The sequence below is a fragment of the Lipomyces chichibuensis genome, assembly GCF_038497645.1.
Source record: "Lipomyces chichibuensis strain CBS 12929 unplaced genomic scaffold V1513scaffold_7, whole genome shotgun sequence".
NCBI lineage: Eukaryota > Fungi > Ascomycota > Lipomycetes > Lipomycetales > Lipomycetaceae > Lipomyces > Lipomyces chichibuensis.
In genome coordinates this window covers 192,609-220,028 of record NW_027117459.1, presented here as the reverse complement: position 1 = coordinate 220,028, position 27,420 = coordinate 192,609, and the positions used below count along the sequence as shown (strand labels likewise).

General features: G+C 47.4%; 8 protein-coding genes across 8 annotated transcripts; 3 read left to right on the top strand and 5 right to left on the bottom strand.

The window, feature by feature from the left end:
- Positions 1–10: 10 nt before the first annotated feature.
- On the bottom strand, positions 11–1,370 carry V1513DRAFT_440613 (uncharacterized protein). Its single transcript, XM_066897390.1, has one exon. The coding sequence runs from the start codon at positions 1,276–1,278 to the stop codon at positions 64–66; it is 1,215 nt and encodes a 404-aa protein (XP_066754844.1). The 5' UTR covers positions 1,279–1,370; the 3' UTR covers positions 11–63.
- A 1,169-nt stretch (positions 1,371–2,539) lies between these two features.
- On the bottom strand, positions 2,540–7,410 carry V1513DRAFT_396816 (CobB/CobQ-like glutamine amidotransferase domain-containing protein). The gene is made up of 2 exons (XM_066895392.1): positions 6,589–7,410; positions 2,540–6,527 (listed from the first exon to the last, which is right to left on the bottom strand). The coding sequence occupies exons 1-2, from the start codon at positions 7,159–7,161 to the stop codon at positions 2,784–2,786; spliced, it is 4,317 nt and encodes a 1,438-aa protein (XP_066754843.1). The 5' UTR covers positions 7,162–7,410; the 3' UTR covers positions 2,540–2,783.
- Positions 7,411–9,109: 1,699 nt separating this feature from the next.
- V1513DRAFT_296260 (uncharacterized protein) lies at positions 9,110–10,078 on the bottom strand. The gene is made up of 2 exons (XM_066894618.1): positions 9,931–10,078; positions 9,110–9,874 (listed from the first exon to the last, which is right to left on the bottom strand). The coding sequence occupies exon 2, from the start codon at positions 9,775–9,777 to the stop codon at positions 9,238–9,240; it is 540 nt and encodes a 179-aa protein (XP_066754842.1). The 5' UTR covers positions 9,778–9,874; positions 9,931–10,078; the 3' UTR covers positions 9,110–9,237.
- Positions 10,079–10,632: 554 nt separating this feature from the next.
- On the bottom strand, positions 10,633–12,446 carry V1513DRAFT_483685 (tryptophan synthase beta subunit-like PLP-dependent enzyme). Its single transcript, XM_066900425.1, has 8 exons — positions 12,112–12,446; positions 12,016–12,057; positions 11,900–11,967; positions 11,687–11,849; positions 11,503–11,634; positions 11,178–11,456; positions 11,022–11,126; positions 10,633–10,966 (listed from the first exon to the last, which is right to left on the bottom strand). Exons 1-8 carry the CDS (start codon positions 12,335–12,337, stop codon positions 10,863–10,865), a joined length of 1,119 nt encoding a protein of 372 aa, XP_066754841.1. The 5' UTR covers positions 12,338–12,446; the 3' UTR covers positions 10,633–10,862.
- Positions 12,447–12,783: 337 nt separating this feature from the next.
- V1513DRAFT_396814 (mitochondrial 54S ribosomal protein bL19m) lies at positions 12,784–13,633 on the top strand. The gene is made up of 2 exons (XM_066895391.1): positions 12,784–13,011; positions 13,076–13,633. The coding sequence occupies exons 1-2, from the start codon at positions 12,870–12,872 to the stop codon at positions 13,486–13,488; spliced, it is 555 nt and encodes a 184-aa protein (XP_066754840.1). The 5' UTR covers positions 12,784–12,869; the 3' UTR covers positions 13,489–13,633.
- On the bottom strand, positions 13,534–15,080 carry V1513DRAFT_440602 (nuclear pore complex component-domain-containing protein). The gene is made up of 5 exons (XM_066897389.1): positions 14,383–15,080; positions 14,257–14,318; positions 14,071–14,202; positions 13,728–14,018; positions 13,534–13,677 (listed from the first exon to the last, which is right to left on the bottom strand). The coding sequence occupies exons 1-5, from the start codon at positions 14,760–14,762 to the stop codon at positions 13,634–13,636; spliced, it is 909 nt and encodes a 302-aa protein (XP_066754839.1). The 5' UTR covers positions 14,763–15,080; the 3' UTR covers positions 13,534–13,633.
- On the top strand, positions 14,767–17,274 carry V1513DRAFT_440597 (uncharacterized protein). Its single transcript, XM_066897388.1, has 6 exons — positions 14,767–14,851; positions 14,911–15,285; positions 15,354–15,490; positions 15,558–15,773; positions 15,829–16,176; positions 16,234–17,274. Exons 2-6 carry the CDS (start codon positions 15,243–15,245, stop codon positions 17,035–17,037), a joined length of 1,548 nt encoding a protein of 515 aa, XP_066754838.1. The 5' UTR covers positions 14,767–14,851; positions 14,911–15,242; the 3' UTR covers positions 17,038–17,274.
- Positions 17,275–24,111: 6,837 nt separating this feature from the next.
- Positions 24,112–26,429, top strand: V1513DRAFT_440587 (uncharacterized protein). The gene has a single exon (XM_066897387.1). It carries the CDS (start codon positions 24,485–24,487, stop codon positions 26,036–26,038), a length of 1,554 nt encoding a protein of 517 aa, XP_066754837.1. The 5' UTR covers positions 24,112–24,484; the 3' UTR covers positions 26,039–26,429.
- Positions 26,430–27,420: the final 991 nt, after the last annotated feature.

The following is a 27,420-nucleotide window of genomic DNA, read 5'->3' as shown; positions in this document are numbered from 1 at the left end:
TGGGCAGTGACATTGAAACAAATTCAAACTTTATTACTATAACTTATCCAGTTACAATACAATTTACACCGGAATATAATCATCTGTCTCTATCTTCTTAACCTCAACCTTAACGACCTTCTCCACCTTCGCTTCCGCCTTTTTTGCTCTCTTTTTTTCTTTGGCCGCGGCTTTCTTACTTTCTTTCTCTTCCTTCGCATCTGCGGCACCGTCCTTCTCCTGGTGCTCTCGTTTCCTTTTCTTCGAAATTCCCTCGCCATTGACAACCGCTTGAGCGGAACTAGACGGAGTGGGCGTGGTCCCAACAGGTATAACATCAGCCGTAGATGAATCTGCAGCATCTTTCGCGGATCCACTGATCGGCGGCTCAGAGGCTTGCACCTTCGCTAATTTCATTTGTCGCTTCCGTTCTGCGTTCCGCTCCTTGTTCTTATCATATTTCGACTTATTCTTGGGGTTCTTACCAAGAGTCGCCGCCGTTTGTTCCTTAGCCGCACGCCGAGGAGTTTTTGCCTGCTTCTTGGCTGGCTTATCATCGACCATGATCGACACATCGTCGCCACCGCTAGCAGCCACAGTAGAAGGGTTCTGATCGTCGTCGTTATCGTCATCATCATCATGATCCTCCTTGTCCTTGTCCTCGCCGTTAGCTTTAGCAGCGGCTCTCTCAGCTTTGCGAGCCGCTCTCGCGGCGAGCTTAGCCTTTTTCCTAGCATCCCTCTCAATTTTCTGCTGTGCACGCTTCGCTGCTCTTTCAGCTTTTCTCTCCTTCGGAGTCAGACGTGGAGGTTGAGCCTTACTTGGCTTCTCGGCTGGTTTGTCATCGACAATAATCTTGACCACCCCTTCCGTAGGAGCTTCAACAGGTTTTGCAACAGACTCAGCACCCTTGTTGACGATGCCTTCTGGAGCGTCGACAGTTTCCATTGATGCGTCGTGGACCGCCTTGGGAGGTTCGCGGTCTTTTTGGTCTTTTGACTTTTTCACCTGCGCTTTCTCTCTGTGCTTGACTTTAAGCAACTCCCTTCGCAATCGCTTCCGATCAGCTTTCAATGCCTTTCTCTCCCGCTTATTTCTCAGCCTCTCCTCCTTCGGCAGCTTCGCCAAGTCGCGCTTCGAAAGTCGTAGTTTTCGCGCAGCCTTCTGCAAGTCTTGAAGATTGTCGAACAGAGGCTCGGGCCTCTGTCTGCGGCCCTTACCGGCTTGTGCCTTGGCCGGACTTCGTGACGGGAGAGGAGTGTTGTTCGCTCCAGTTGTTGCTGGATATGGTTCTGTCATTATCGATGTTTCCGTCGACTAAAAGTTGTTAATCGTGGGATCGTTACTGGGCAACGATTTCTGTTGAATCACCAGGATTTCTCAAAAAAAAAAAAAAAGTTACAAGATGATGATGCATGTTATGCACCAAACGTCGAGGTATTTAGGGCAGTAACTTATGTATAGCCAAAACTTTGTGTAGATCATCAGGTTAGGGCTTGAACTCAATTTCATCGCACGTGTAAGCTAGGTTTGACTGCTAGATGCAAAGGGTGGAAATACGGCACCCCGTCGATAGTAAGTTAGATCGGAATATCCAGCAAACCAGCGACATAATAAAGAGCCAGCAAACAGACAATCGCGATCGACAACTGTTTAAGAAGCGTGTTGCTGGCAACTCTTAAGCACTCATCTCGAGGTCAGCAAGATTTAGGGCTCTATTTTTCTGATCCTCATTTTTGTACCCTACTTGAGCCAAGATCCGAGGCTTAGCCTTAAGAGCAGCTCCGGCGATTCGCTCTTCCAGAATCCCTCTCACTGTCCTGTACTGTGCTCTATGTCGTTCCTTCAGGTTTGCTCTCCTTCGGATCAGATATAGTGGCCGCAAACTTCTTGGTGTCTCAGTTAGATTGCCGTGAGCAGTAAACCTCAGAACGCTGCCGTAACTCTCTTCTCATTAAGTATGTCTCATTCTTCTCCTACTGTCTTGCGTGGTTTCACTCCTTCTTCTCCTGGCGACTCGCTGCGCCTTCTTCCAGGGTTGTTTCTCCCTTTATGTCGATTGCTTCTTCGGTCGCTCAGTCTAAACTTCCTCGGTAATTTGCAATTTCACGCTTGCGAACATCGAACTTTCGCGCCGACTTCTTCATATCCGGCAAAATTGTCAAACACGAACAGGAGTTTCTCTCCCCCATTCATACTCTACTCGCCTTAGTCAAGATTCGTGGTGCGAGAGCAGCTCGCTCACTGGGGTCGGCATTCGACACGGAGGTAGCATCCAACAAACATTGGTGTACAATGAATGAATGACTGGCAGCAGCAGCCGGATCTTCTGGCAGTCGTGGATCGTTGGCCGCTGACGAACAGTTTTACGGTAGAATCAGTCCAATTTCTGGTCCGAAACAATACCGGGATTTAGACTGCGGTACTTTGCCACATTGATTGCTGTGTGGCTCTAGTAGTGCTGCGGACACAAAGGAACCATCGGGTTAGGGTGTTCCTACTTCACTCGTGTGTTGCGTACTATCAGTAAGCATGATTGTAAGATAAAAACTCGACAGAATAGCCAATTAACCAATAATATTACACAAGAATTCTTCTATAAATACTAAGTAACAAATAAATAACCAGCAATCATCACAATCGTAGTCAATACTTGTTTTAGAGTGTGATTTGCTCGCTGTATCCGCGGCTTGTTAATCCACCATATCTCATGTACATAATTTTTCTTCCTTAATCCATACATCTATATAACTTTTAGATGATTACCACACCATAAACCACACCAGTATATTCATTCGCCTCCTTTAGGCACCAACCCACTGTCTCGCCGATCTAAAAAGTCTAATCCACGGTCCAAGCTCACCCCAGTCCTTGCTTTCGTCGACCGGATACCACGAGTTGCTTTCCTTGAAGATGACACGCTCGGGGTGCGGCATCAGCGCGAGCACGCGACCGTCAGGCGTCCGAACACCAGTAATACCTCCGGGACTGCCGTTGGGATTGAACGGATATTTTTCCGTGATCTTGCCGTAGTTATCCACAAATCTCACGGCCACAAGTCCATCCTGTGTCAATCGCTTCGCCTGTTCAACGTTCTCAAACACGGCACGACCTTCGCCGTGTGCGACAGCTATGGGAAACTTCGATCCACGCATGCCATGCAGAAAAACCGACGGTTCCTTCGCGTCTTCAACAATTTCGACCTCACAGACACGTCCTTCGAATTGCTCGGATGCATTGCGCTGGAAAGTGGGCCAGTTCTCGGCACCGGGGATAATATCCTTAAGCTGCGTAATGAACTGGCAACCGTTGCAGACACCAAGTGCGAAGGTATCTTTCCGGTCATTAAAAAACCGACGGAACTCCTCACACGCTTGTTGATGCCACAGGACCGATTTAGCCCACCCAGCACCTGCACCCAAGACGTCACCATATGAGAAGCCGCCACATGCCGCAAGACCGACGAAACTGTCTAGTGATACCCGGCCGGAGATGAGGTCAGTCATGTGCACGTCAACAGCAATGAAACCAGAAGAATGGAACGCGTAAGCCATTTCAGAATGGCCGTTAACACCTTGCTCTCGCAGGATGGCAACCTTCGGCTTGTCTACGGGCAAGTTCAGAATGGGCGTAGCCGGCGTCACGTCCGCAGTATCCGCTTCTGATACTGGCTCCAGATTGTCCTTCACGTCGAACGTCAGCCTGTACAGCAAGCCGGGGTCAAAGTTGTCGAGGATATTAGCGTACTCCTGATCGGCCGACTTTGGATTATCGCGCAATCGCTGCATTTTGTACGATGTGAGCGACCACGCCTGTTGAAGCGCTCCTCGCGTGGATTCGAAGACATTTCTATCCGCAAAATTAATAGTAACAGCCTGGTCTTTCGATGGTCGTACTGCCGCAACAGGCGTGATGTACTGTCCGTCAATATCATTCGCCTCGAAAATTGCAATGAATCGCTCGACATCCTCTTCCTTGACCTGGAACACAGCACCAAGTTCCTCATTGAAGAGTACCGATACGACGTCCGCTCCATTATCCGGCAGGTCAATGTGAAGGCCAACTCTTCCAGCGAAGGCCATCTCCAGCAATGTAGTCAATAGACCGCCATCTGATCTGTCGTGATACGCAAGTACGAGGTCGGGAATCTGGTGGAGTATTGACACTGTTGTGATGAAGTTCTTAAGCATCGGCATAGATTCGACTTCAGGCGCAACATTTCCCACTTTGCCGAACACTTGTGCGACAGCGGATCCACCCAATCTGGCTTTGCCGCACGCCAGGTCGACCAGCAGCAGCTTGGTGGCACCAATACCCGGCTCCTCAACCCGTCTTAACTGTGGTGTCCACGTGTTGTGAACATTTGTAACAGCGGCGAATGCCGTTACAATTAAGGACATCGGCGCGGTGACTTCTTTGGTCTCCTTCGTTTTTCCACCGTTGTCTTCTTCCCACTTCATCTTCATCGACATTGAATCTTTACCGACCGGGATACTGATACCCAACTCCGGGCACATTTCAAGACCAACAGCTTGTACGGCTTCATACAATGCAGCACCTTCACCGTCATGCGCTGGGGCCGCCATCCAGTTGGCTGACAATCGCACATGCTCCAAATCTTTTATGTCTGCCGCAATAAGATTTAACAATGACTCTGCAACCGTCATTTGAGCAGATGCGCGTGGTGAAATCAATGCAAGTGCAGGTCGCTCTCCCATTGACAAAGCCTCACCTGTCAATACCCCTTCGCCCAGGGATGACACGGTAACACCAACATCTGCAACTGGAACCTGCCACGGTCCAACCATCTGGTCGCGGGCGATTAGACCTGTGACCGTTCGGTCACCAATTGTAATAAGGAAAGACTTCGAACCAACCGAGGGCAAGTGCAATACTCGCTCGACCGCGACTTTTAGTGGCGATGCTGGGGACGCCGTAAGCTTAAAAGACTTTTCTGCTTCTGAACTGCCGCCGTTGCTAAGAGAATGCGAGTGTGATCCGGTTACAGTCTGTGCAGTAATCAATGGACATCCCTTCGCATCGACATAGCTTGCCAAAGTGCTATCGAACGGAGGTATTTTGAGATGTCGGGTGGTGGCTGTTCGCGACATCTTAGGTGGCTTTCCGAACAGAATGGACATCTCGAGATCGATTGGCGTGGTTCCCAACAACTTATCTGTGAGAACAAGTCGAAGCTCTGTAGTGGCACGGCCGACGACGGCAAATGGACATCTCTCTCGGTGTGCGATAGCTGAGAATGTCTCAAGATCTGACTTGGCGACGGCAAGGACGTACCGCTCTTGAGCCTCACAGCACCATATTTCCATAGGAGACATTCCGGGTTCTGACGACGGAATATCTCTAAGTTCGAATTGAGCCCCTAGTCCATGATCATGAACTAATTCGGGAAGAGCATTTGATAAGCCACCGGCTCCGACGTCATGGATCGACTGTATAGGGTTCTGAACGCCCAAAGCAGTGCAAGCATCGATAACCATTTGTACGCGTCTCTGCATTTCTGGATTTCCACGCTGCACAGAGGCATAATCGAGCTCGACTGAAGTATCCCCCGAAGCTACACTTGATGCAGCACCGCCACCGAGACCAATGAGCATTGCAGGACCACCCATGACGATCAAACAGGCACCCGGTGTGATTTGCTTGTCCTTCAGAGCATTCATTGGTCGCACCGAGCCTACTCCACCCGCAATCATTATCGGTTTGTGATATCCTCGAATCTCGTGCTTTCCATTTGAGAGCGGGAGTGTGGTGGTGAGCGTTCGGAAATATCCGCTGATACATGGTCTACCGAACTCGTTGTTAAACGATGCACCACCGAGAGGAGCTTCAATCATGATATCCAATGAGGAAGCGATATGACCTGGCTTGCCAACATCAAGTTCCCAAGGTTGCCGGCATTCTGGAATCAGCAAGTCTGAAACTGTATATCCCGCTAGTCCAGCTTTGGGCCTTGATCCTCTACCGACAGCACCTTCATCACGGATCTCACCACCAGAGCCGGTGGCCGCTCCGGGAAATGGCGAGACGGCTGTAGGATGATTATGAGTTTCAACTTTGCCCAGGTAATGGACTAGCTCTGAGTCCAACAACCACTCATTCGTCGTGAGATCTGGAGCGAAGTGCGTGGCCATAGCGCCTTCCATAACAGCTGCATTGTCGGAGTATGCAGAGATCGTATACGCACCACTGACCTTTTCGTGTGTGTTTCGAATCATTTTGAAAAGTGACAATGCTTTGGCCTCGCCATCGACCTTCCAGTCAGCATTAAAAATCTTGTGTCGGCAATGCTCAGAGTTCACCTGCGCGAACATGAACAATTCAACGTCGGTGGGATTTCGACCGGGACCTAGTTGGTGGAATGCTTCGACCAAGTACGCAATCTCATCTGAAGCAAGGGCAAGACCGAATTTCCTATTGGCCTCCTCAAGGCGATCTTTTGGAGACTTGCCGAGTTGGATTTCTACCAATGGTTTTGGTGGGTTCTTCTCGAACATATCATTATAAGTCGGCGCATGATCCACAATAGCCTATCAAATGACAATGGTTAGCATCCTGTAGCATTGCAAAATACTATATTAATACACACACCTGAGTCATTCTGTCATAGAAACAGTCCAAGGAAACTCCCGCCTTAAGATGCTGCATAAGTGGGAATCCTTTTCTGACAGAAACCATGATGGCCACACCTCGCTCGATGCGCTCCACATCGGGGACCAGTCCGCAGACGTGAGCGATGTTAGTGGCCTTTGATGACCATGGCGAAATAGTTCCGACACGAGGGACCACACGAATGAGATAATTGTCAGGCTCGGCGGGCCGCGATGCATGGCTCACAACGGCATTGACGAGCGTAGCGTAGCCTGGATCACTGATGTCCGGGGCTGTATCGTAACACAAGAGCGACTCGAGAAGTGTTCGTTTTGGTGACTCGGCCGCCGATTTGAGGACTTCATTTGACCGTAACGCAATGTAGTGGACGTAGATAGCACGAATGGCTGTCACAGCGGAAGAATTGACTGCGGTATTGATGTTGGAGACAAGCGCTGAGACACGGAATGTCGAGTACGCTATGGGGCCGGCAAGAGTCAGTAAGCGACTGTCCCCAGCAGGTGGCACCACCTCTGTGGTGTAAGACACTGCAGCCTCTGGCATAGTGTTCATTAAAACGAATTGGAGGCTGTTGAGTGGGTGCTGGATGAAGATGAGGTCACTATATCTGTAGAGCAGACCCGACTAGGGACCACGGACGACGGAACGCGGAGGTGGAAGTCGCGTTCTATTCTACGAGCACAGTAACACTAGACCCAGACAAGACGAAGAGAGTGTGGACCAGGCACGAGAATCGGAGCAGTGTTGTTGGCTGCGAGAGCGAGAGGACTGAGCGCCGGGTAGAAAACAATTTTATGTGTGTCGTTCGCTGGGGCTCGCGCTGCCAGCTCAGCATGAGAACAATGTTTGAGGGTCCTGTGCACACACACTCAGGCGCACTTTCTCATAAACTCCCAAGCCGTTAGACCTTAAGCATTTGTCGATGCTATGAAATCTGAAATACCTATAACTTGTTATCTACCCAAGCTGATACACTACAATAACAATAGCCAGATTATGAAATCTACAGTTCGAAATGTTACAATTATCTAGGGGTGGACACGAATGACGAATATATTCGCATTCGTACGAATATTTGGATGCTTCATGCTTACGAATGCGAATGCGAATAAAAAAAATTTACTCGCAAGTATTCGCAATATTCGCACATATAAAATATAATAATTAAAAAACTTCCCCGTTGGCGTACATATCCCTTAACAATAATCAAAAAAATACATTAAAAACCTTCCTCGTTGCCGTACATGTCCCTTAACCAAACAAGCTTCCTCATGGTGTCCGCAATTAGGGAATGTCTGCGTAGGCCTAGCAAATCCGTTCCGCTGTTGAACAGCCTCTCAATTGCAACTTCTGACGAAGGAATCGCTAGATAGTCTCTAACTCACTTCGGTCCATCCTACCATTGGAACAGCTTAACCCTGAAACCCTGCGAATATACGAATATTATTCGCATTCGCATTCGCGGCCGACATTTTATTCGTTGCGAATAAAGCTTTATGCTGCGAATTGCGAATGCGAATGCGAATAGAGAAAATTGCATTCGTGTCCAGCCCTATACCCATATTAGACTATCCTTTCCTCTCTAGGATTAGATAGACGCAATTCGGACTATTGTATTGTACTCTTGTGTATATATAGAGGTCGTAATTACCTTGGACGCGATAGTTGATTCAACGAATCAGTCTACGAAGATCCAGAAACCCCTTCACTAAAGTTTTAATCGAACTTTACTTTCACTGTGCTTATCAATTCTTATTCCTCATTTCAAAATATATAGAGACTGGTCGTTATGGAGATCAGAGTTTCAGCCTCCCTGCATTCAGTACACTCTTCTATATTGCCTATATCCACACTCTAGCTATTTCTCATAGACAAAGACACTATTGGCTGAAATACGTCAGTTAAAAGCCACGCAAGGTTTGGAAATACAGTTAAAAATTGCTCTGATATATGTTACGTGCTGAAAATAAGTTTACAATAAATTTACATTTTGATAATTGTATATAATGTTGCGTTGTTGATACATGTAATAATATTGTAGATGGAGTGTAGCTGTAAGAACTGTCGAACTCGCACGACCTCCGAGTTCTTACAGTAGGAGCGATCCCCTCGCTAGGACGATCCACTCGCTTGCCGATCACGTTATAAGAAAAGATACGAAACGATTAAATAATGGACACTACGTGTTCTAATCGACATATATGGCTACATGTCAAGTGATGTAAGTAATTGATGGAAAGAAATGCGTCATAAAACTGGTTTATTATCCCCAGCTCTAAAGCTCTTTTTATATAACAAAATCCTCGACTATCAAACATTGATAAATCTTCTACCTCAAAATTTGGTTTTGTGGACCTGATTACGCACGTCATTCCACTCAAGCACTTTCTACTTCAAGCCGGAGTTCATCCCGTCTAACACCCTTGGTAACTCCAATCTGTTATATCTCCCCTCGAATTGTGGTCTGATACACTAAGGTGTTCTCAGCATTGTATATGTCGAAATACATTGTATCACATGGATGGTCTAATATATAAGCTGACGCACCATTTGCAATAGTCCATAGCTGATCTGCGTTCGTATTTGTTGTAGGCATGCCCACATTATCGCTTGACACACAGATCGAATTTAAGAGCATGCATGATACTGTAGGAAGCTCCCTATAGTCAGATCTCTTTTAGATGGACTGCTATTCACTGCATTGGCAGCAGATCCCGATCCCCACACGTAGACATATGTCGGTATAGCTCCCACGAACGCCGTAAAGAAAGCAGAGAATATGTCACTAACACACTTAACTGTGTTCCCACCGTCTGACCCTATGTTGCAAGTATCGGCCGCGCTGTTAATGTATCCATGCACGTAACTGATACAAGTCATAGTGGCTACGGTTATGGCAGTCACAGCTACTATGTTTGATGCTCGTTTGTCTATTGTCCGGTTGCTAATAACGATGACTCCCGTAGACGACACATCATAATGAATGATTGCTCCACTAGCATCCGCGATGACCACGCGCTGGCCATATGGTAAACTGCCATTGTGTTGCCTTACTGACAAAGAATGCTCAGCCACTAGCCGCACTGTGTCGATTCTTGTCATGTTGTGTGCACTCGAAAGTCGTAGTAATGTCGTTATTATCAGCCACACCCAGAACATGTTGGTCATATTCTATCCTGCTGTCTAGGTTTCTGGTTATTTGATTATTTCTTGTCAACATTTGGGTCACGTGCTATAGTTGAGGGAAAGAGATGCGGATTAAAAACTGTTTATTTTAGCTCTAACGCCCTTTATATATAGTAAAAACCTTATCTATCAAACCTTGATAAACTTTCGGCAAAGAAGCTGGAAAAATGCCACACATATGGCATAAAAGCCGAACAAAAGGATATTAAAGCTTTCCGCGAAGAAGCTGGAAAGTTGCCACACATATGGCATAAAAAGCGAAAAAGAGAATATTAAGTGTTTGACAATATCACAAAAAGGATTGTCTAAAAGCTATTGTTATATGAAGACGTCGTAATCTTTTTGGAACGTAATAGGATTGAGAAGATAATCCATTACGGACTTCCGTGGGGTCTAGAGCTAAAAACCCCGTTGACGAGGGAGATTAATGGGGAACTAAACTACCTCATACTAATGATAGTCACCGAAACGATATTCAGACCCAACGCCTAAATCGCACCGTCAAGTTCATCATCATTCGATCAGGGCTTAGCGTTCACTAGTGCTTGACGTCTTGAGCGAGCTATCCAATACGACACTCATTTTGTGACATCTGCACTTGCTATTGGCAGATCCCAACATGAGCCACGTTATCCCTGAAGAACAGAACCCGTAGAGCTTGGACTGCAAGGTTAGACTGTGATAAAGTTCAGCCAAGTACATTAGCCGCACGGCATGAGCCGTAAGCACTCACGCAGGAAATTGAACCTTGTAAGACTAGGACAATTGAGTTTGGTTTTCACTGCCTATGAATCAACAATGTATGGCAACTGCCAATACATGGCAACCGTGCAACGTACGATATTTTATTTAGGTCATGGCCAGCGCCCAACTTAAATATGGTAATATAATGCGAATTATTTACTGCGCCATGCGTGTGGTTGTCACTTTGATCAATGCCTCTCTATCACAGACGGACATCGGCAACGCAGCTAAAACTTTAACCCTATATTATATGCTGCTTTCATACATTGATAGTCTATATGATTATTTTACACCAAACATCATCGTCTATCTATACAATCGCATCAAGGAAGAACGATGTACTTCTCCAGATGCGGCGGAATTGAGCTCAAAAGGTTCTTGCTCTCAAGCCATTTCTTGCTGAAAAGCCTGTCGGCATATCGGTAGGCTACAAAACTGTTAGACTCCGATATTTTTCACTCTGAATGTAAAAATATTCTTACCTCCATCGCAGAGAAGAGTGACAATGTTAGAGCCAGGACCGAGCGCCTGAGCCATTTCAAATGCGGCCACAACATTCAGCGCAGTAGAAGCACCGAGATACAAACCTATAAATGTTAGCTTTTGCAATGGCAGTCAAATTTGCAATTGAAACGTGCCTTCCTCATCCAGAAGACGATAGAGCATCTTGATCGTTTTCTCGTCAGAAATGGACAACGCGTCATCAATGAGCGAAATCTCCGTAGCCAAGTTATCGGTAACACGACCTTGGCCGATACCCTCCGTGATACTAGAGCCAGATCGCTCAATGAGAGTGCCGCCGCTCTTGACGTAGCTGTAAAGAACAGAACCGGGTGGATCTGCGAGGAAGCTCTTGACTCGACCGCCGCTGATTTCCTTCAAGTAGCGAGTAACACCTGCAAATGAACCACCAGTCCCTGCGGATCGTTAGCGTCATATACCGCTGAAAATAAATATGCTTACCGGTGGAGCATGTGAATCCATCGATTTTGCCTTCTGTCTGCTGCCAGATCTCAGGGCCAGTGGTCTCCAAATGAGCCTGACGATTAGCAGCGTTGTCGAACTGGTTAGTCCAGATAGCGTTATCAAGAGTCTCTGTTACCCCATTAGCTCACTCGTACAGACAACCGAATTAAGAGTAACTAACCGGCATGTCTCTTCGCCTGATGATTATAATTCATTGCATTGTCGAACGCAACAGCAGGCACAGGGTACACTTCCGCTCCGAGAAGTCGCAAAAGATCAATCTTTCCCTGACTTTGGGTGTTTGGCATATATATCACGCACTTGTAGCCTCTAGCACGGCAAATCTATGATTGTGAGTTGGTCACTCGTACGACGGTGAACAATTGCGACATACGTGGGCTAATCCAATTCCAGTGTTGCCAGCAGTACCTTCAACAACTGTACCGCCAGGTCTAAGCTGTCCTACTGAATTAGCACGCAGTGCTGAGTATAAAAATACACATTACTTACCCTTCGCTTCGGCGTCTTTAATCAAAAACAGTGCGGCACGATCTATTGACTTGTTATAATGTCTTTCTGTATTGTTCAGTTGCGAGTGGGACACACCTTTAACAGATCCACCGGGGTTCATGAATTCTGCTTTGGCATAGATATTAGCACCAGTCTCCTTGCTGATTCCCTTCAAGTAGATTAGAGGTGTATTTCCAACGGCGCCGTCAAAGCCATTGACGGTCAGCGGCACCCAGTTCTCCGGGACCTGTGTGAAGATTGAGCGCCGCGAGAACACTAGTCGGCTAGCCTCAGCTGATTGCTTTAATGCACGACGAAACATGTTTCTAACGCGCCAAATCAGTGGAACAAAATAAACCTGTTGGTCGCTGCTTATTAAATGACTTCGAACAGGTCGTTTTAATCGGTCCTATGAGCCTTCCTCACGAGACCTAAAAATTCAGAGTAGATTTGGGAGCGAAGGACGAAAGTTTTCAGACAATGTCTGTGACTGAATTTATCTACGACAGCGTGTAGATTTGGCCATCGCAATTGTGCAGCGCCAATTTAACTTCTTTAATACTTAATACTTTTTTTTTGTTTTCAAAAGTTTTCGGTGGTAAACCGTTCTGTTCCTGACGGAGCCTGTCGGCTATACATTACTCACCCCATACTACACAGAATAAAGTTAGTTTCAGTGAGGCAAAAATTAGAGTGCTTTACGCCATATGTAAGTGTTGTCTATACGAATACGTATATCGTCCAATCCGCGAGACAGCGGTCATGGACGAAAATTCATCCCTATCGAAACTCACGCAATCTTTAAGCAGCTTCTACTCAAATATTGCATTAGCCTTACTTGCTAAAACACAAAAATGAGTTTGCCGCTTTTACGGCTGCCCGTTCGAGGATGTTCCGTGGCTGAAACCTGCTTGTCCGCATTACGAAGCGCGATAAGTATGACTCTCGAGGATTCGCGACGTGTTCAGAATGCTGGATATCAATTGAACAGAAAACGTATGCTAATTTATACAACTGTATGTATTAATAGAGTAGGTTGAAGATACTGACTTTGGTATAGCAGCGAAGGTGCCGATAAAGATACTCCAGCCAGGACCATCCCTCCTACCTAAAGGCAGCGAGCCCAAACAACTTCTCGAACAAAAACTGACATCAGAGCTAGACCCGACCGGGTGGCGACAACAGTTATTTCAACGGAGCAGTCCACTCGCGCTTCGTCCGGGTGATGTTGTCAGAGTTGTGTTCAATTCAGAGACTAATCAGACGTTTGTTGGTACGATTATGGCCATTCGACGACGAGGATTAGATACAAGCGTGCGATTACGATCCGAAGTTGCGCAGTTGGGCGTCGAGATGAGCGTTAAGGTGTATAGTACGTCAGTGAAGAACTTTGAGTTTATAAGTAGAGCGGTTAAGAAAGCTAGACGTGCCAAATTGTACTACTTGCGTCCGGACGAGAAGAAGGGCAAGTAGACGATTGTACATAGAAATTGTATACTACGCTAGACGTGTGGCTACTTTGGATAGTAAATGCATTATCATTATGTCATAACTAATTTATCATCATACTGTACAATCTCGCTGGTATTAAATGTCATGAGGGAAACAAACAGCTTACCTATATCATTTCAAGATTTTTTCTGCCTCTCAAAGATGGCGATCCTATCATTCTGTCAGGAATTGCGTTAATACGATTCTTGAAGTTTGCTTACTGCCGGGAGAATCAGATAGATTGTACAGGTATCTTCCACTAGGAGTGAACCCGATGCCAGATGCTGGTGACGATGGTGAACCACGTAAAATTGTCAGCTGTGATGCGGGACTGAGTTGCTGACCCTGCTTCTGAGCCTGCGGCGTCTGTGGAGAAGGTTGTCTACTCTTTGCCACGGCATCCTGCATAGACTTCTTGAGCAAAGGAGATACTCGTTCTGATTCTCGCGTCTGCGGGTACGTCTTTACGTACTTTGGCGGCGTCAACGGCTTTGCGGGAGAGTTTGTCGTCACTGCATATAAACATTAAGTTGGGACCTTGGGCACTTGAATCATCTTGCTTACCATTTGCGTCCAAGCCCATTAATTTCCGTTGATTTGGTGTTAGAGGGATATCTTCTAACTTATCTGTCGGCCGCAGAAGTCGAATTAATCCGTCCACTATATTCCACAGGAATAACATTTGTAATATGGCTCCTAGAGGCATAATTAGAATTGCCAATAAAAGTCATGCAGTATAGACAATATTACCTATATACGTCATGTTCTTTGTAAACTTCTCATTTATGGCCCATAATTCTTGCATCAAATTCCTAAATGACTTGTCAGTACCTACGGCCGGACGCTGCGTTAAAGGCAATCATCAACATAACATACCATTTGCTTAGCCAACTAATGGCGACGGAATACACAAGCCAGGCAAGCGCATTCAGAAACATTTTCCGACTCGTAGCCTGTGTAAACTCGGTCTTACTGATCCGATCATGCAACTGATCAAACGCTGGATGCCGCCATTCGCCTTTCGGTATCTCATTCGGTGTAGCTGCTAACAGCCCGGTTGGTAATTCTGGCTTCGTCTCAGTTGGAGTGTGTGAATTGTCGCGTCGCGATGATGGTGTGAGCGGCGAGGAACGCTGGGCAGGTGGTGATGGAGTGTACAGTGTTTTGAACGGTGATTGTGAGTATGGAGCTGGCGTGGAGGGTGCTCCTCTCGCTTGAGGATTGCTGCCTGGCGACAACACTGGTGAAGACGCCATTGCAGTTTATTAGATCCAACGATTAGTGACTGTCGTTGAAATAATTCGCGTGATCAACCAGAACTTGAGCTTTTCGGCGGTTTGCATTGGTATGATACTATCTGATGCCTGAAACGAGTCACTGTGAGTTTGTTGACGTGGGCTTCAGTTCAAAACCGAAAACTTTAGTTACAGTGCTGTTCAAATTTTGCATCTCCGAGCAGCTTTCGGAAGGAGCCTTTGCAACACCCAAAATCCGACTGTACTCAACAAATTCAATAGCCAGCCCAGATTGACACAACCCACGGAACGGGAGATTGTGTAGCTTTCTTTCGCGACCTAGATTTGTGGTTTGACCGGCGTCAGTGATACAGGGAAGGTGTTCTTTGGTCATACGTCTTCACATTACGGAGATCAAGGTTATTACCGACCTCTACGCAGTTGACAAAATATTCAACTAATTTCCTAGCATTCAACCAAATAAGGACTTCTATCACTAAAATGAAGGTCCTAGTAGCAGCAGAAGATTCGGGAAGTCTTAAAGGTATTATTTACCATTCGCACTGGCGCATAAAGATCTCGATACTGACTTATTTTGCTTCTGTGGAATAGACATTTCCTTCCCATTCGGCACAAACACGTCTGTCCAACAGTCTACGCAACCGACAATAACAACGTTTGCGTCGGCAGGCAGATCCTCTTATGTTCAGCGCATGATCATTGCTAAATTGAACGCCGGAAAGGAATATGTAAGTTTGTAGCTTCGCTAAATCAGCGTTTTGGTCTGACGGAGAATGGTTGGCTTACGCGATACAGATTTGCATAGCGCGGAAAGGAGGGATAATACAGCTTTACGACGTCAACCCGCCGCATGCGCTTTTCATGGAATGGAAGGACATGACGCACCCGCCTGATGATGCATTTGTTGGGCTCGAATACGTGGAGGGCAAGCTTAGCAGCTGCACCGCGACTGGGAAGTTGATTATACGGGATTTGCAATCAATATCTGACAGCACTAATGATTATTATACTGTTCGTGTACCTCAAAATGGTGTGATGATTCATCAATGCTAACTGTTTCTTGCAGCTTCTTGGAGAACCGATCAACGCGTTTCGGGTACATCCTAACCAACCCAACATAATTGCATACGGCGGAAAAGAGCGTGAGCTTGAGATTAGCATAATCGAGAACATCTGCCGTCGCGAGTCAAACTCGACCACTGATTCGGAGTCGGATCAGTTATCGTCCTGGTACATTGCAGCGATTCCGACTGGGCGGACCCTCTCTCGGCGGAAGTTATGGAAAGCAAAGAATGTCAAAAACGACGAACTCGACTTGCGCGTACCGGTATGGATTAGTGACATAAGGTTTTTAGACGTGAACAGAAACAGCCAAACCGATTTCAGGCTGGCTATCAGTACAAGGTTTGGACATGTACGATCCCTGCCTTCAGTCCAAACAATTTATGATGGATTATGCTAACACAAGTAGGTTCGTGTTTATGAAACCAAGTATTCGCGAAAGCCAATTGTGAACGTTGAGGTCGGAGAGCACCCACTTATCGCGCTATCTCCCTTTATAAACGACCATGAGATTATCTACTGCGACACAAACTCGACCACTGCACGTTTCAATCTCATTAACGGGCGGAAAGGCGGCCACTATTCTGGCGCCGCGGGTTCGGTACTTTGCCTTGACTCTTTTTTTCCTGAGCAAGAAAGGTCGATGACAGAGGGAAACGAAGATGTCGCGACGTCAGTGGCAAGAGTGCCTTCTGGAGAAGTACCATTACTGGCCACAGGAGGACTTGATCGATTCCTGCGAGTTTATAATTTACAAACACGTGAGCTTGTCGCGAAGGTATTCGTCGGTGCAAAATTGTCAGCGGTTTGCATTGTTGATGGAAATAGCACGGTGCCACCTGAGCCCGTGTCCGAGCGCGAGAGCGATGAGGAGGAAGACGAGGAAGCTGTTGACAGTGACCTTGTCAAGACGGAGGGAGAGCGTAAACGGGGGAAAAGGTTGAGGACGGAGGAAGCCCTAACAGATGAAGTTGGCAGTAAAAACAAACGCAAGAAGCGTGTTCGAATGCACGACGAATTGGCAAGCCAGGACGACGACGAGGAAGATGACGCCGACGATGTGTGGAACCTGTTGGATGCAGAGGAGGAGGAGGAGGAGGAGCCTCGGATTAAGAAGGAAGAAGATGAGGATAGAGTCGCGTCGTCTTCGTCAGCGACTCAAAGTTCGCTGCGAAGACGAAAACACGGCTCACGAGCAGCGACGTCTCGGTAATGGTTTGGCTATTCCATCTAGGTGGTGATGGCCGCAAAAAAACTGTCGTAGTTGGGCTTGCGTCATGTTGGGCTTACCACGGGTGTTTCTTTGCTTTGTATTGGGGTTTATTAAGGGTTATCAAGTAATATAATTTTTGATCACAAGTATATTTCGTCGAGGCTGGCAGATGAAACTCTGCGCCAAAGCTTGTGGGATATTTGTCAGACAAGCACGTTCAATTAACGAGTTATAGCAGTAACTGCGATGCAACCCGACAGATCGGGGAACAAAGTGAGACTTAAGGGAAGCAAATTATCATGTTTCCGTAATAACCATATTGCTGCGCGAAAAAGAGATGGATATACAGCATAGAAATCATGTACCTTGGCCAAAAAGAGTCGGGCCAATTATATCCCCACATTATCGAGGACCCAAGTGAGTGAGATACCCTGTCAAATACCACAGGGTTCTCGATCGGTTTCAGATGATTACAAATCTGTGTCAAGGCTTGGCTTCACGATATTTAGGCAGCGACTGCTGCAGCATCCGCGGCATCGGCCGGTTGCATAGTGAAACCAGTATGGCAGGCATTGCACCGCCTCATGGTGGAAAGCAGGTTTTTTAATAGTATGCTGCGAAGAAGTGCGCCGCTGAATGTGGACTTGGTCGCAGAAGCCCGATAAGTTTGTCTCAAGCAGAACGTATCTCAATTTTGACAAGATTTGATCTGTTGCTGAGAATCTTGGCATGTCTAGATTATAAGTGGTGTGATTAGTTATATGGTAACATATTTGGTGAAGTGTAAATTTAATTTCACCAATTCAGAATCAAATGGTTTCCTTACTAGGCAACATCGATCATATCCGAATGTAACCTTAACTAACTTGGACTATTAGAAGATTATCACACTTGGTTGGACAATTGCCAGCGGGGGAACAGGTTGGATACTTCATCAACTACATTTCAAAAAGGGACCATCCACTGGTATACCGTAGTTAAGAACACTGGTCGTCTGCGCTAGTGTTAGTCAAATAAGTCAACTTTTGTGGCAGATACATAAATTGCCACTGGAAGTCCAAGTCCAGACGGCGGCATGTATATTTCTCCACAAAGTCGCAGCTAGATATTGCTCTAGCATAATCTATCAACACTTTAATCCAAAAAGCATCTGGGAAGTTCTCTAATGTCTAAAGCAGTAAAGCTTGCATGGTTATTTCTGGAGACCAAAAATATTCAGTTGATCATATGACTGCATTTTGTCTGGAACTAGTCTATTCTAACATGAACTCACCGCGAAACAAACAAAAGACCCTGGGCCCTGTCAGCATGGGTTTTACTGACCCACAACTGATAGTCCTTCCCCAAGCCCGAGCGAGTCTCTAACCTGAGCCGCGCACTGCCATGGTTTTAGCCGACTTAGTTTTCTTAAGACCCTTGTGGCAGCGAGCACTTGCGAAGCCTCGTTAAGCATTTGATCGCTAAAGTTGCGTTGTGACAACTGTTAAGTAATACCTTGCGCCATAGAGTGAGGCTGTGACAAGGTCGACTCGAGGGTACGTATCGGCCATTAATACCATTAATGCCATCGACCCATTGAGGCCGGAGGCGGATCACGCTGATCGGTGACCTGGCCATTACCTAACGTAAAAGTGCAAGCTGAGAGAAAAGCCAAGCTGTGGCTGACAATGATCCGTGGGCTGCAGTTCGGCAAATAGCGAGTATAATATAGACTGCCGGGTTTTAGCGACAACTTTACAAACTTAACTTCTTGATCGATCTACCAATAGTTATTGAAATTCCGCAGGATATCTTTTTCATCAAGACAATATTTCATGACAACCTCGACGCGTATCCGCAAAGCCATCCTCGCGGTCGATATTACAGTAGGAATGATAAATCAAAGTCGGCAACCTGGAGACGGTACATGCCGGACCAATTTTTTTCGGAGCGCCACAGACTCTCCAATAAATTAAATCTTCCTTGCAGGCAGGCAGGCAGGCAGGCATATTTTGCCAGCCTGCATCTATTTTTAAGGCCATGCATTATTGCAACTTATGTTATGAATGTGTGCTTGTGATGCCCCTGCATCATATTTCACCTGTCTTCGCCTGCTAGTCAGGGCCGCGACCGTTTACTAAATATAATCAACGCAATCGAATATTCTTGGTGCGAACTATTTTCAAAGCTTATTAGTTATTTCATAATGAGACACATTTCACTTGGTTCTGTGTGAATCGTGCCATTTTTTTGCAGCGCCGGGAAAATACATTTAGCCACATGTATCTCAAAACGTGCATTGGTGGTAGTCGCCAAGTATTCACCTTGCACTTGTATTAAACGGCCACCAAAGCCCTTATTTTGAACATTACGAGCAAAACGCCGAGATCTGGTGGTTCCATCCTGCATGCTATCTGACAAAGCCCGATAGCAAAAGGAGACAAGCCTGAGAATGCGACTTGCCACCAGGGATGCAAATCGGAACGGGCGGAAGCTTGCGAGACATGTCCGCGGTAATAATGCAAGACGATTTATATCGCCCCCAAGAGATACAAGTTACACCGAAGCAGTCCTTAGTTCTCTCGGCACGCACTATATTTTTAGCAACTTCTTTTTATGATGAGGTTTTCTTATCTGCGCAGAATGACTTCCGCTGTTGGGCTGTGTCGTCAAGGTTATCTCTGAGCAAAAGCAGCCGCATTTCAAAAATAACTCGGGTCAGCCCAAATTGCAGGCTCAACCTTCGAAGCCAACCCGAGTATTGATAACAGCCACAGGGTTTTTAACGCCGACGGAACACCGAGTAATTTGAAGCGAGGGTTAATCGCTGCATCGGCCCTCCTGAGCCTCACGATATAGGAGGGCATTGTGGTTTACCTGGCTTTCTCGGCTAATTTTGCCATAGTAACTGCCATCATTATGAATCCCGCTTGGCAGATTATATTGCCTTTCCATCCTTCCCTTGATAAATGCTACACGTTATTGTCACGGCGTTTCCCGATTATTTAGGGTATATGTGTATAACGTCTAATACCGCGATATAGACATGCCGCCTAACTTGCCTATTCGCGCAAACGATGACTCATCTGCGCGAGACACAAAGCAAGTAGCATGGAAAGGTAAGGAAGGGCTAGTTCTATTCTACTAAACCAAAAAAAAAGGGAAAAAAGTTTAATAACTTGTAAAGACAGGTCGCGTTGCTAGTGGACTTCGTCCAGAAATCGTTTAATTTGCTTCGCTTTCTACTCATTCAAATATAATTTTCACACGTAAACTCGGATATCCATTTATTTATTCCTTTAAATAAAAGTGTTGTATTAGTGAAACTCGACAAACGGGTGTTAACTGTGTTTCTCCGAGTTCTCGCTATCCGGCTATTTGCGGATGTCCTACCGCTGGCACCATGCTCCAAGAGAATTTGTGTAGCCCAAAGGTCGAAAGATGGCCAATGTCAACGCCAACTCATTCCATGGGCATCCTTTGGCGAGATAATTACAGAAAATTTGGTTTGGACAATAACATATTCCGGCTGGAGTCCTATACCCTTAACTAACCACAGAGCACCTTTACTTCACTATTAAAATGCAGATAGAACATGTGAAGTTGAACTCTACAGCGCAGGGATTCTCCTATTTCAGATCGCGTTATGGTTAAAGTTCCAACAAGCAGCAATGTGTCGGGTCGATGACTACTTCAAGTCAGAGTATATATCCAGCTATAATTAGGTTTCACTTGTATTAGTCGGCTATTAGGTTTCAGTCAATTGTCTTGGTGGGTGTGGACAGAATAGAGTTTAAAACCTAAACCCGGTCTCAAACACAGAAAGCTGGTACAAAAGCGACAACAATGCGGCCCGGTCGACCCTGGGCTGGGGTGTCCTGAGATATCTAATAGACTGTAATGCCCTGCTTGCATATATTTGCCAGCTTGTGGCACATCTGTGAAACATCAAACCCTGGATTCCGCTGTCACTTTGCAGCGGAACTCGGGTTATACTCCGCAGGTAGCATTGATCCCTCCCAGTGGAGCGAGCTACCTGGCAAAGGCTAAAGCTAGCCCACTGGAGACGTGGCCTGCGAGCGCCAACATATTACATAATGCCCCCAGCCGCTGACGGTACGCAAAATGATCTGATAGTGTCAGCCGCTGGAAAACTCGGTCTTCAAGCGTCTGGCGCTTGCATTAGATTAAACCAAGCACATCCAATAAGCGTTGGTGTCTACCCGACGTGTGTTGTTGACCTTCCCCTTTGCTCGCTAAACGGGAAACAAGGGTCCAGTGCTAGCCAGCTGCTATCCGGCTTGGATTTATCAGGTACGCACCAGGAGATTATATTAACATTTTATAAAAAAACCCTCGCAAAACAGAGCAGTGCCTACGTAAAGCGCGAATTAAAATCACATAAGTTACTAAAAAATGACAAAAAAAAAAGCCGTTGTAAGCACATGACGTTGTTGCCGGCAAGGCTGCGAGGAGGCTTGGAAACCTGAGGAGCTTTGGAGCATCACGCGCTGTGCACGTTTTGACGTCACCACTAAACCATTTTGGGATTGTACCCAACGATTCCTTGTTTTGGCATTGGCCACGGTGGACCCTGCCAGTCTCAAGAACAAACACAGATGGCCCCTTGAACAGAATTATATGACGCAAAACCGTCAAGGCGATGCGACATTCTCAGACGGTATGAACAGTGGATCCCTTTTTTTCAAGAACGGGTTCCCGCCTACGGACGACGAATGAGAGCAAGCTCAAGCGGTGGCGTACCCTTACCCCGTTATTTTTTGGGGCCCACTTTTTTACTGCGTGTGGGATTGGAGGCGTTATCCGGCTTAGTCCGGTTGTGCCCCAGCCCATGCTGATTTCCCGAGTATATCAGCAGCAGCAGCAGCAGCAGCAGCAGCAGCCGCCCAAAAGCATTTTGCATCTCCGTGACCGTCAATGCTGTAATAATCACCAGTATAAAGATATATTTTGCAAACGAATTTGACGGAAGAATCCGTGAAGATGGGGGGTATTACTAAAAAGTTGTTGTACGAATGCAGTTAAATTATTGGGTTGTGATCTCTGACAAAGTATTAAACCCATTTCCAAAACCGTCTCGCTATCCTTGCATAGGGATCGACAGAATCGGACTTGCAGGATGAAGCTTGCCCCGCTCCATCTCTCTGCAAAGCATCCGGAACCCCTCATTCTACCCCCCACCTTGGTCGACTTGGCGTGCGGGGCCCCCCTTGGTCGTTACCAATGCTCGCCAACGGCGATCGATATCCTCCTAGGTTGATTTAGGTCGTAAAGAGCGTAGTAATTGTCTCTTGATGAGTTTCTATATACCGAGAGACTGGTTGTTTTTGTACACTAAGCCTGTTGCAACCGTTAAATCGCCACCTAGTGCGGGGCACCAACTCGCAACACAGACCATGTTAGATGATTGATAAGTCTCGAACACAAACCATCGCGAGGGAGGGTCAGGGATCATGATGTCATGTTTCGGGCAACGCCGATTAAGTAAGTGACCGGCAAAGGTTCGCAAAAGGCTCGTTTAAGCGAGAGACACTAAACTTACTGTACTTGGCTTGACGAGCGGCAGTAGCGTGGGAGGTACAACTCACTGCGTTTTGGGAAGATCATGAACAGATGGGGCTGGCTCCACCCCCGCTCTCAGACGACAAAAATGCCCCGCACGTCTCTAATTAAACAGACTATTGTTTCTCGTATCGCCAGGGTCTATCGTTTCTGCTCATGGCAGGGGCAATCGAAATCTTTTAAAGCGTACTCTATCGCCATACACTGTTGACCAAGTGGCTAAATTGGCAGCACAGGTCGGACAGACGCCAATCTAGTCAGTCTGAGATTACCTATGACGATCCAGCGTGCATGAGACAAGTATCGGTGCAAATTTCCGACAGTGGCGGAGGTGCAAAAGCTCGCATTACACCAACACGTTCCCGTACAGATGGTAACTTGGGAACCCTTCTCAGCCGTGCTATCGCGATGCAGGGGCAGGCTCTTCTTCAGGACGCATTATCTCTTTTTGGATCAGAGTGCTTCGACCTAGGTACGGAACAATTCGTCGCGCTATATGAGTATGAAGTACTAGACAGGAGGAGCGCATTAAATCGCCAAACGAGGTGAACCGGTCCAGCGTCCCGATGCCTTGCCTAAATGATTATTGTTCTGCGATGGGTTCATCCAGCACTAGTGCGCGGACCGTTTAAGCGGAAACGTTCCCGTTCCGCGGGGGCTGCTCTCTGCGGCCCGCAGCCGCTGCAAACGCAATGCTAATTGTTGATTGCTGCCTCATCGTCGGCATCGTAGCGACGCACTGAAAGACAATGTTACAGGGCCCCGAAAACGAAAGAAATGGACACCAGATCCCGGCGGCGGCGAGCCGACTGTGGTGGACGGGAGATTGCCGTGGTGGCTCGCGCCGCTCCGTATCTCGGATCCCTCAGACCCAGGCCCGAGTAAGGCCCCAACGGATGCAGGAGCATGTGCATAGGTGGACCATCCCAACTGGCCACCTGCTCCCCCAGTCTCATACCGCCACGAGATGAACACATGTCAAACCTACGCAGTAATTCTTCAGCACGCAAAAGCTACCTTGCCATGCAACTGTAGACTTTTGCTCGTGCAAATCGATTCTGCATAGTAGGATTCCATCATTCATTGTAAAGATTTGTAGTTGGGACTGGGAATGGGTCCGCGCCGCAGAGGGCCGGACCCTCAGCGACAGCCACATACAAAGGGCCGCTGAACTATTATGTATGCATTACAAAAAGCACGGTAACAATACGTTAATTTACCGCCGTAAAAAAACTAATTTACCCTGCTCTATGTGCTCTATCAGATGCATTGCTGCATAGTCTTCTTGTTGTGGTGCTGCTAAGTTATGCGGCGCTGACATTCACGCGGCTGAGCCGAAGGCCCTGCATGTTTTGGAAATGCGCATGTGCAGGTACCCGGGTACTTTTGGGCCAGAGTATTAATTGGACCCGAATTAGACCCTCCTCGACCCATTGACTGAGACTAAGAAAGGGAGCGAACCCTTTTAGTCCCTCTTCCCCCCCCTCATGGGAACTCTGTGACTTGCGAGACACACGGGCCATGCTCTATGCAATGGGGAAACCCAGGTACTTTCAACGTAATGAGGAAGGTACAACGGATACGGGGTACTCTCACCCATGCTGCCCGCTTTGTATATTCAGTTCGCTGTCCACCACCCTAGCATTGATTTTCAACCCATCAACCCGGCTTCCCTCTGTTGTGCTGTGCACTCCGTTGTCCATCTTTCCTCCTCCTTCCGCCCTACCCTCCAACCACACCCTATTTCAAATATCATTCCGTCTGCTCCTCATACTCTCCTTCGGTTCCCTCCTTTCCGGTCCTCTTGCGCTTTCACCTTCTCTACGCACTCTGATCGGTTGACTGTCCCCTTTGTTCCGTGGTACTCTACTCCTCCTCAGCAGTCATGATCCCGCACGTAATAACGGCATCCGGTCACACCGTCTCATTATTATGCGACGACCAGCAGCAACCGACGGCCACTAACTTAACCATCTCGACAGACGCGCACCAACTATCACGTATCCCGGCACCGACTCCGCCATTGTCTCCCTCGAGTCGGACGATCTCTGAGTCTGCGCCGCCTTCACTTAATCATAGCTACGCCGCAACTTCCTATCACAAATTGCCACAGAGCCTACCCCCGATTCCACCGTACTCCGATCAACACTTGGCACAGGGACAGTTAGAGCTCGTTGCTCAATCATCCTCTTCATTTAACGAATCAGCATATCCGCATCGTCGTCCACCTCCGCCTTCACAAGAGCACTACGCATCAAACTACAGTTACACTGCTCCCGACCCTCAGTACAACAGTAATTACACATACGCATCTCCATCGCCAGCTCCAGTGCAATCGCAGCAGTGGTACGCTCCGTCACAAGCACCACCGCCGCGGCAAGGGCAAGAACAGTTGGGCTATAACGCGATGCGATCCCCGCCACCGGCAGACCAGCGCCAGTATTACCAGCCGTCGACAGCGCCATACGAGCACGCTCGGTCTGTCTCGCCGCTACAGCCGGTCAACACGCCATCCGGTCCATCAATACCGACACCACCCTCAGCAGCCACATCCCCGCGTCGCACGTCCCCCCGTGGATCAAAATCGTCGCCCTCGCCCTCGCCAACGACAGCTGCTGCGGGCGAACCGGTACGGAAAACGAGGCGGTATACGTGCCATTGCGGCAAGTCGTTCACCACATCAGGCCATCTCGCGCGACATATGCGGATACATACCGGCGAGAAGAATTACGTGTGCCCGGAGAAAGGGTGCGGTGCGAGGTTTTCGCGCCAGGATAACTGCATGCAGCATTACCGGACACATCAGAGCCAAGGCACCAAGCGGAATAGTGTGGGGTTGTCGGCCAATGGAGGTGTACGGCCTGTCACGACCGGGGTTGCGACGGCTGCGATTCATGCTGCGCGCAAGAGAAGATCCTCGCACACTGGTGTCGTCGACGTTCGCAGCAGTGCCTCCCGCACGGCTGCACAGCCCGCCACAAGGACAGCGGTTGTAAAAAGTGAGACGAATCGAGAATACAAGTCGCTTCAGCATCGACATAGCGTGGATTACACACCAACTAGCGAGTTTGTCCATCACCAGCAGTCGCAATCGTATCACGACCCGCTGGCGCCTCCACGACTGCCACCGTTGCAATCACCTCCGCTGGCTCCATATCAGCCTCAGTACTCTCCTCACTCACAATACTCACCTCTTCCGCCACCAGCTACTCAGCTTTCACAATATAACACTGTCGCTCCTCACCAGCAACAACCACCTCACTTACAATACCAATCATCACCGGTGCCACCCACTCGAGCACAGCAGCATTACTCACCCGCCCCATCATCACTGCCTCTGCCAGTCATGCAAACCAGTCCAACAACTCGCGTGGATGTCACATCCTCCGCCAGCCGTCTCGACGAGCTTGCCAGCATCGCTACGCAGGTGGCCGTCTAACCACGGTGACTGTTAAGGTCAATGATTTTGCTGTGTAATTCCGTGTATGTATATGTATTCGACTGGTCGCTCTTATGTGTGAATTTAGAATGTGAAAATTTCGGTATGGGACTTTTTTAATCGGGAACTGTAATGATCGTCGTCAAGACACCGGGAGGTTTGAGGCAGTTTGGGGCTCTCGTGTTGGGGTGGTTTGATTTCTTTGCTTTTTAATGGATAGGATGCTCTTTAGCTTTGCCCTTTTTGATTTTATATATATCTGATTGCGTGGATTTTTGCGGTTCGTCTCATTTTATGTGTGTGGCATGCCGGGCAGTGGGATCTACAATTGTCTTTCTTCTTCTTTTTGTATAATAATTTACAAAATTTCTTTGCTCTCTCTTTCTACGGTCTCAAAGGTGCTCCGAGAAGTAAGTACAAAACCCTTTACTGCGACCTGGCACGTGTACTCATACATTGTGGACGCGCGTATAAACCTGCCTCCCCCGCTGCCAAGTCAAGGTCAATTATTAATGACTCACCCACTCTTGCTGACTGCTTGGATTACTACACTAACACTACTTTCCCAATTGCTTTGTTAATAGGATAGGCAATAGGACGATCAAAGTTATTGACATGGCAACTCTGGTTCCGATTTGGTTTTGTCCCATCCCCATTCGGCCGAGTAGACAAAACGTGGGGGATTGGACCTAGTTACGTAGTCAGGTTAAAACATCTATTGAAACCTCGAATGCTTTGCATGTCAGTCCAGCTACCCCCCCCGGAAATTGCCGTTTGTTGGTATTTCCTTCTTAATTGCATTGCATTTGTTATGCTGTAAAATCAGTGCCGCATGGCCGGGATGCCCCAGCTAATCTGTCTCCGGTAACAAAAAAGAGAGAGAGAGAGAGTTTTGGAGGCTGTTCGCATAAATTGCCGGGTCACGAAATTTTGCTTGGTAATCGTAACCCGCATCCTCCAAAGGGCTGTCAAAAAAAAAAAAAAAAAAAAAACCTCATGCTCATTAAACTAAAGCATTTGCCCCCCTCCATCGGCTAACGCAGAAGCGAATTCCCCAAAATTTGGCTCTAAAAATGATCTGCACCCGCTAGCCCCGAAAGAAAAAAAAAATCGCAAATCCCCTAGACGGATGAACGGCCCCTCGTACCACTTTCCACGTTTTTGCTTGCTGAGTAATTTGGCATAGTTAGTATGTTACAAGCTTTTATCGTTCGTGTCTGCGTTCGTGGGAAATTTGTCCGGCGGGAGACGGCGCCGTCCCCTCGAAAATTGGTACTTTCCCGGGAACCCGGAAGATGTACCTTTTTTTTTTTCTTCTTAGCGCATGATGGGTTCCACTGATCGCCACTTTTGCACGTGGGTCCGTCACCGTTCTTGCAGGA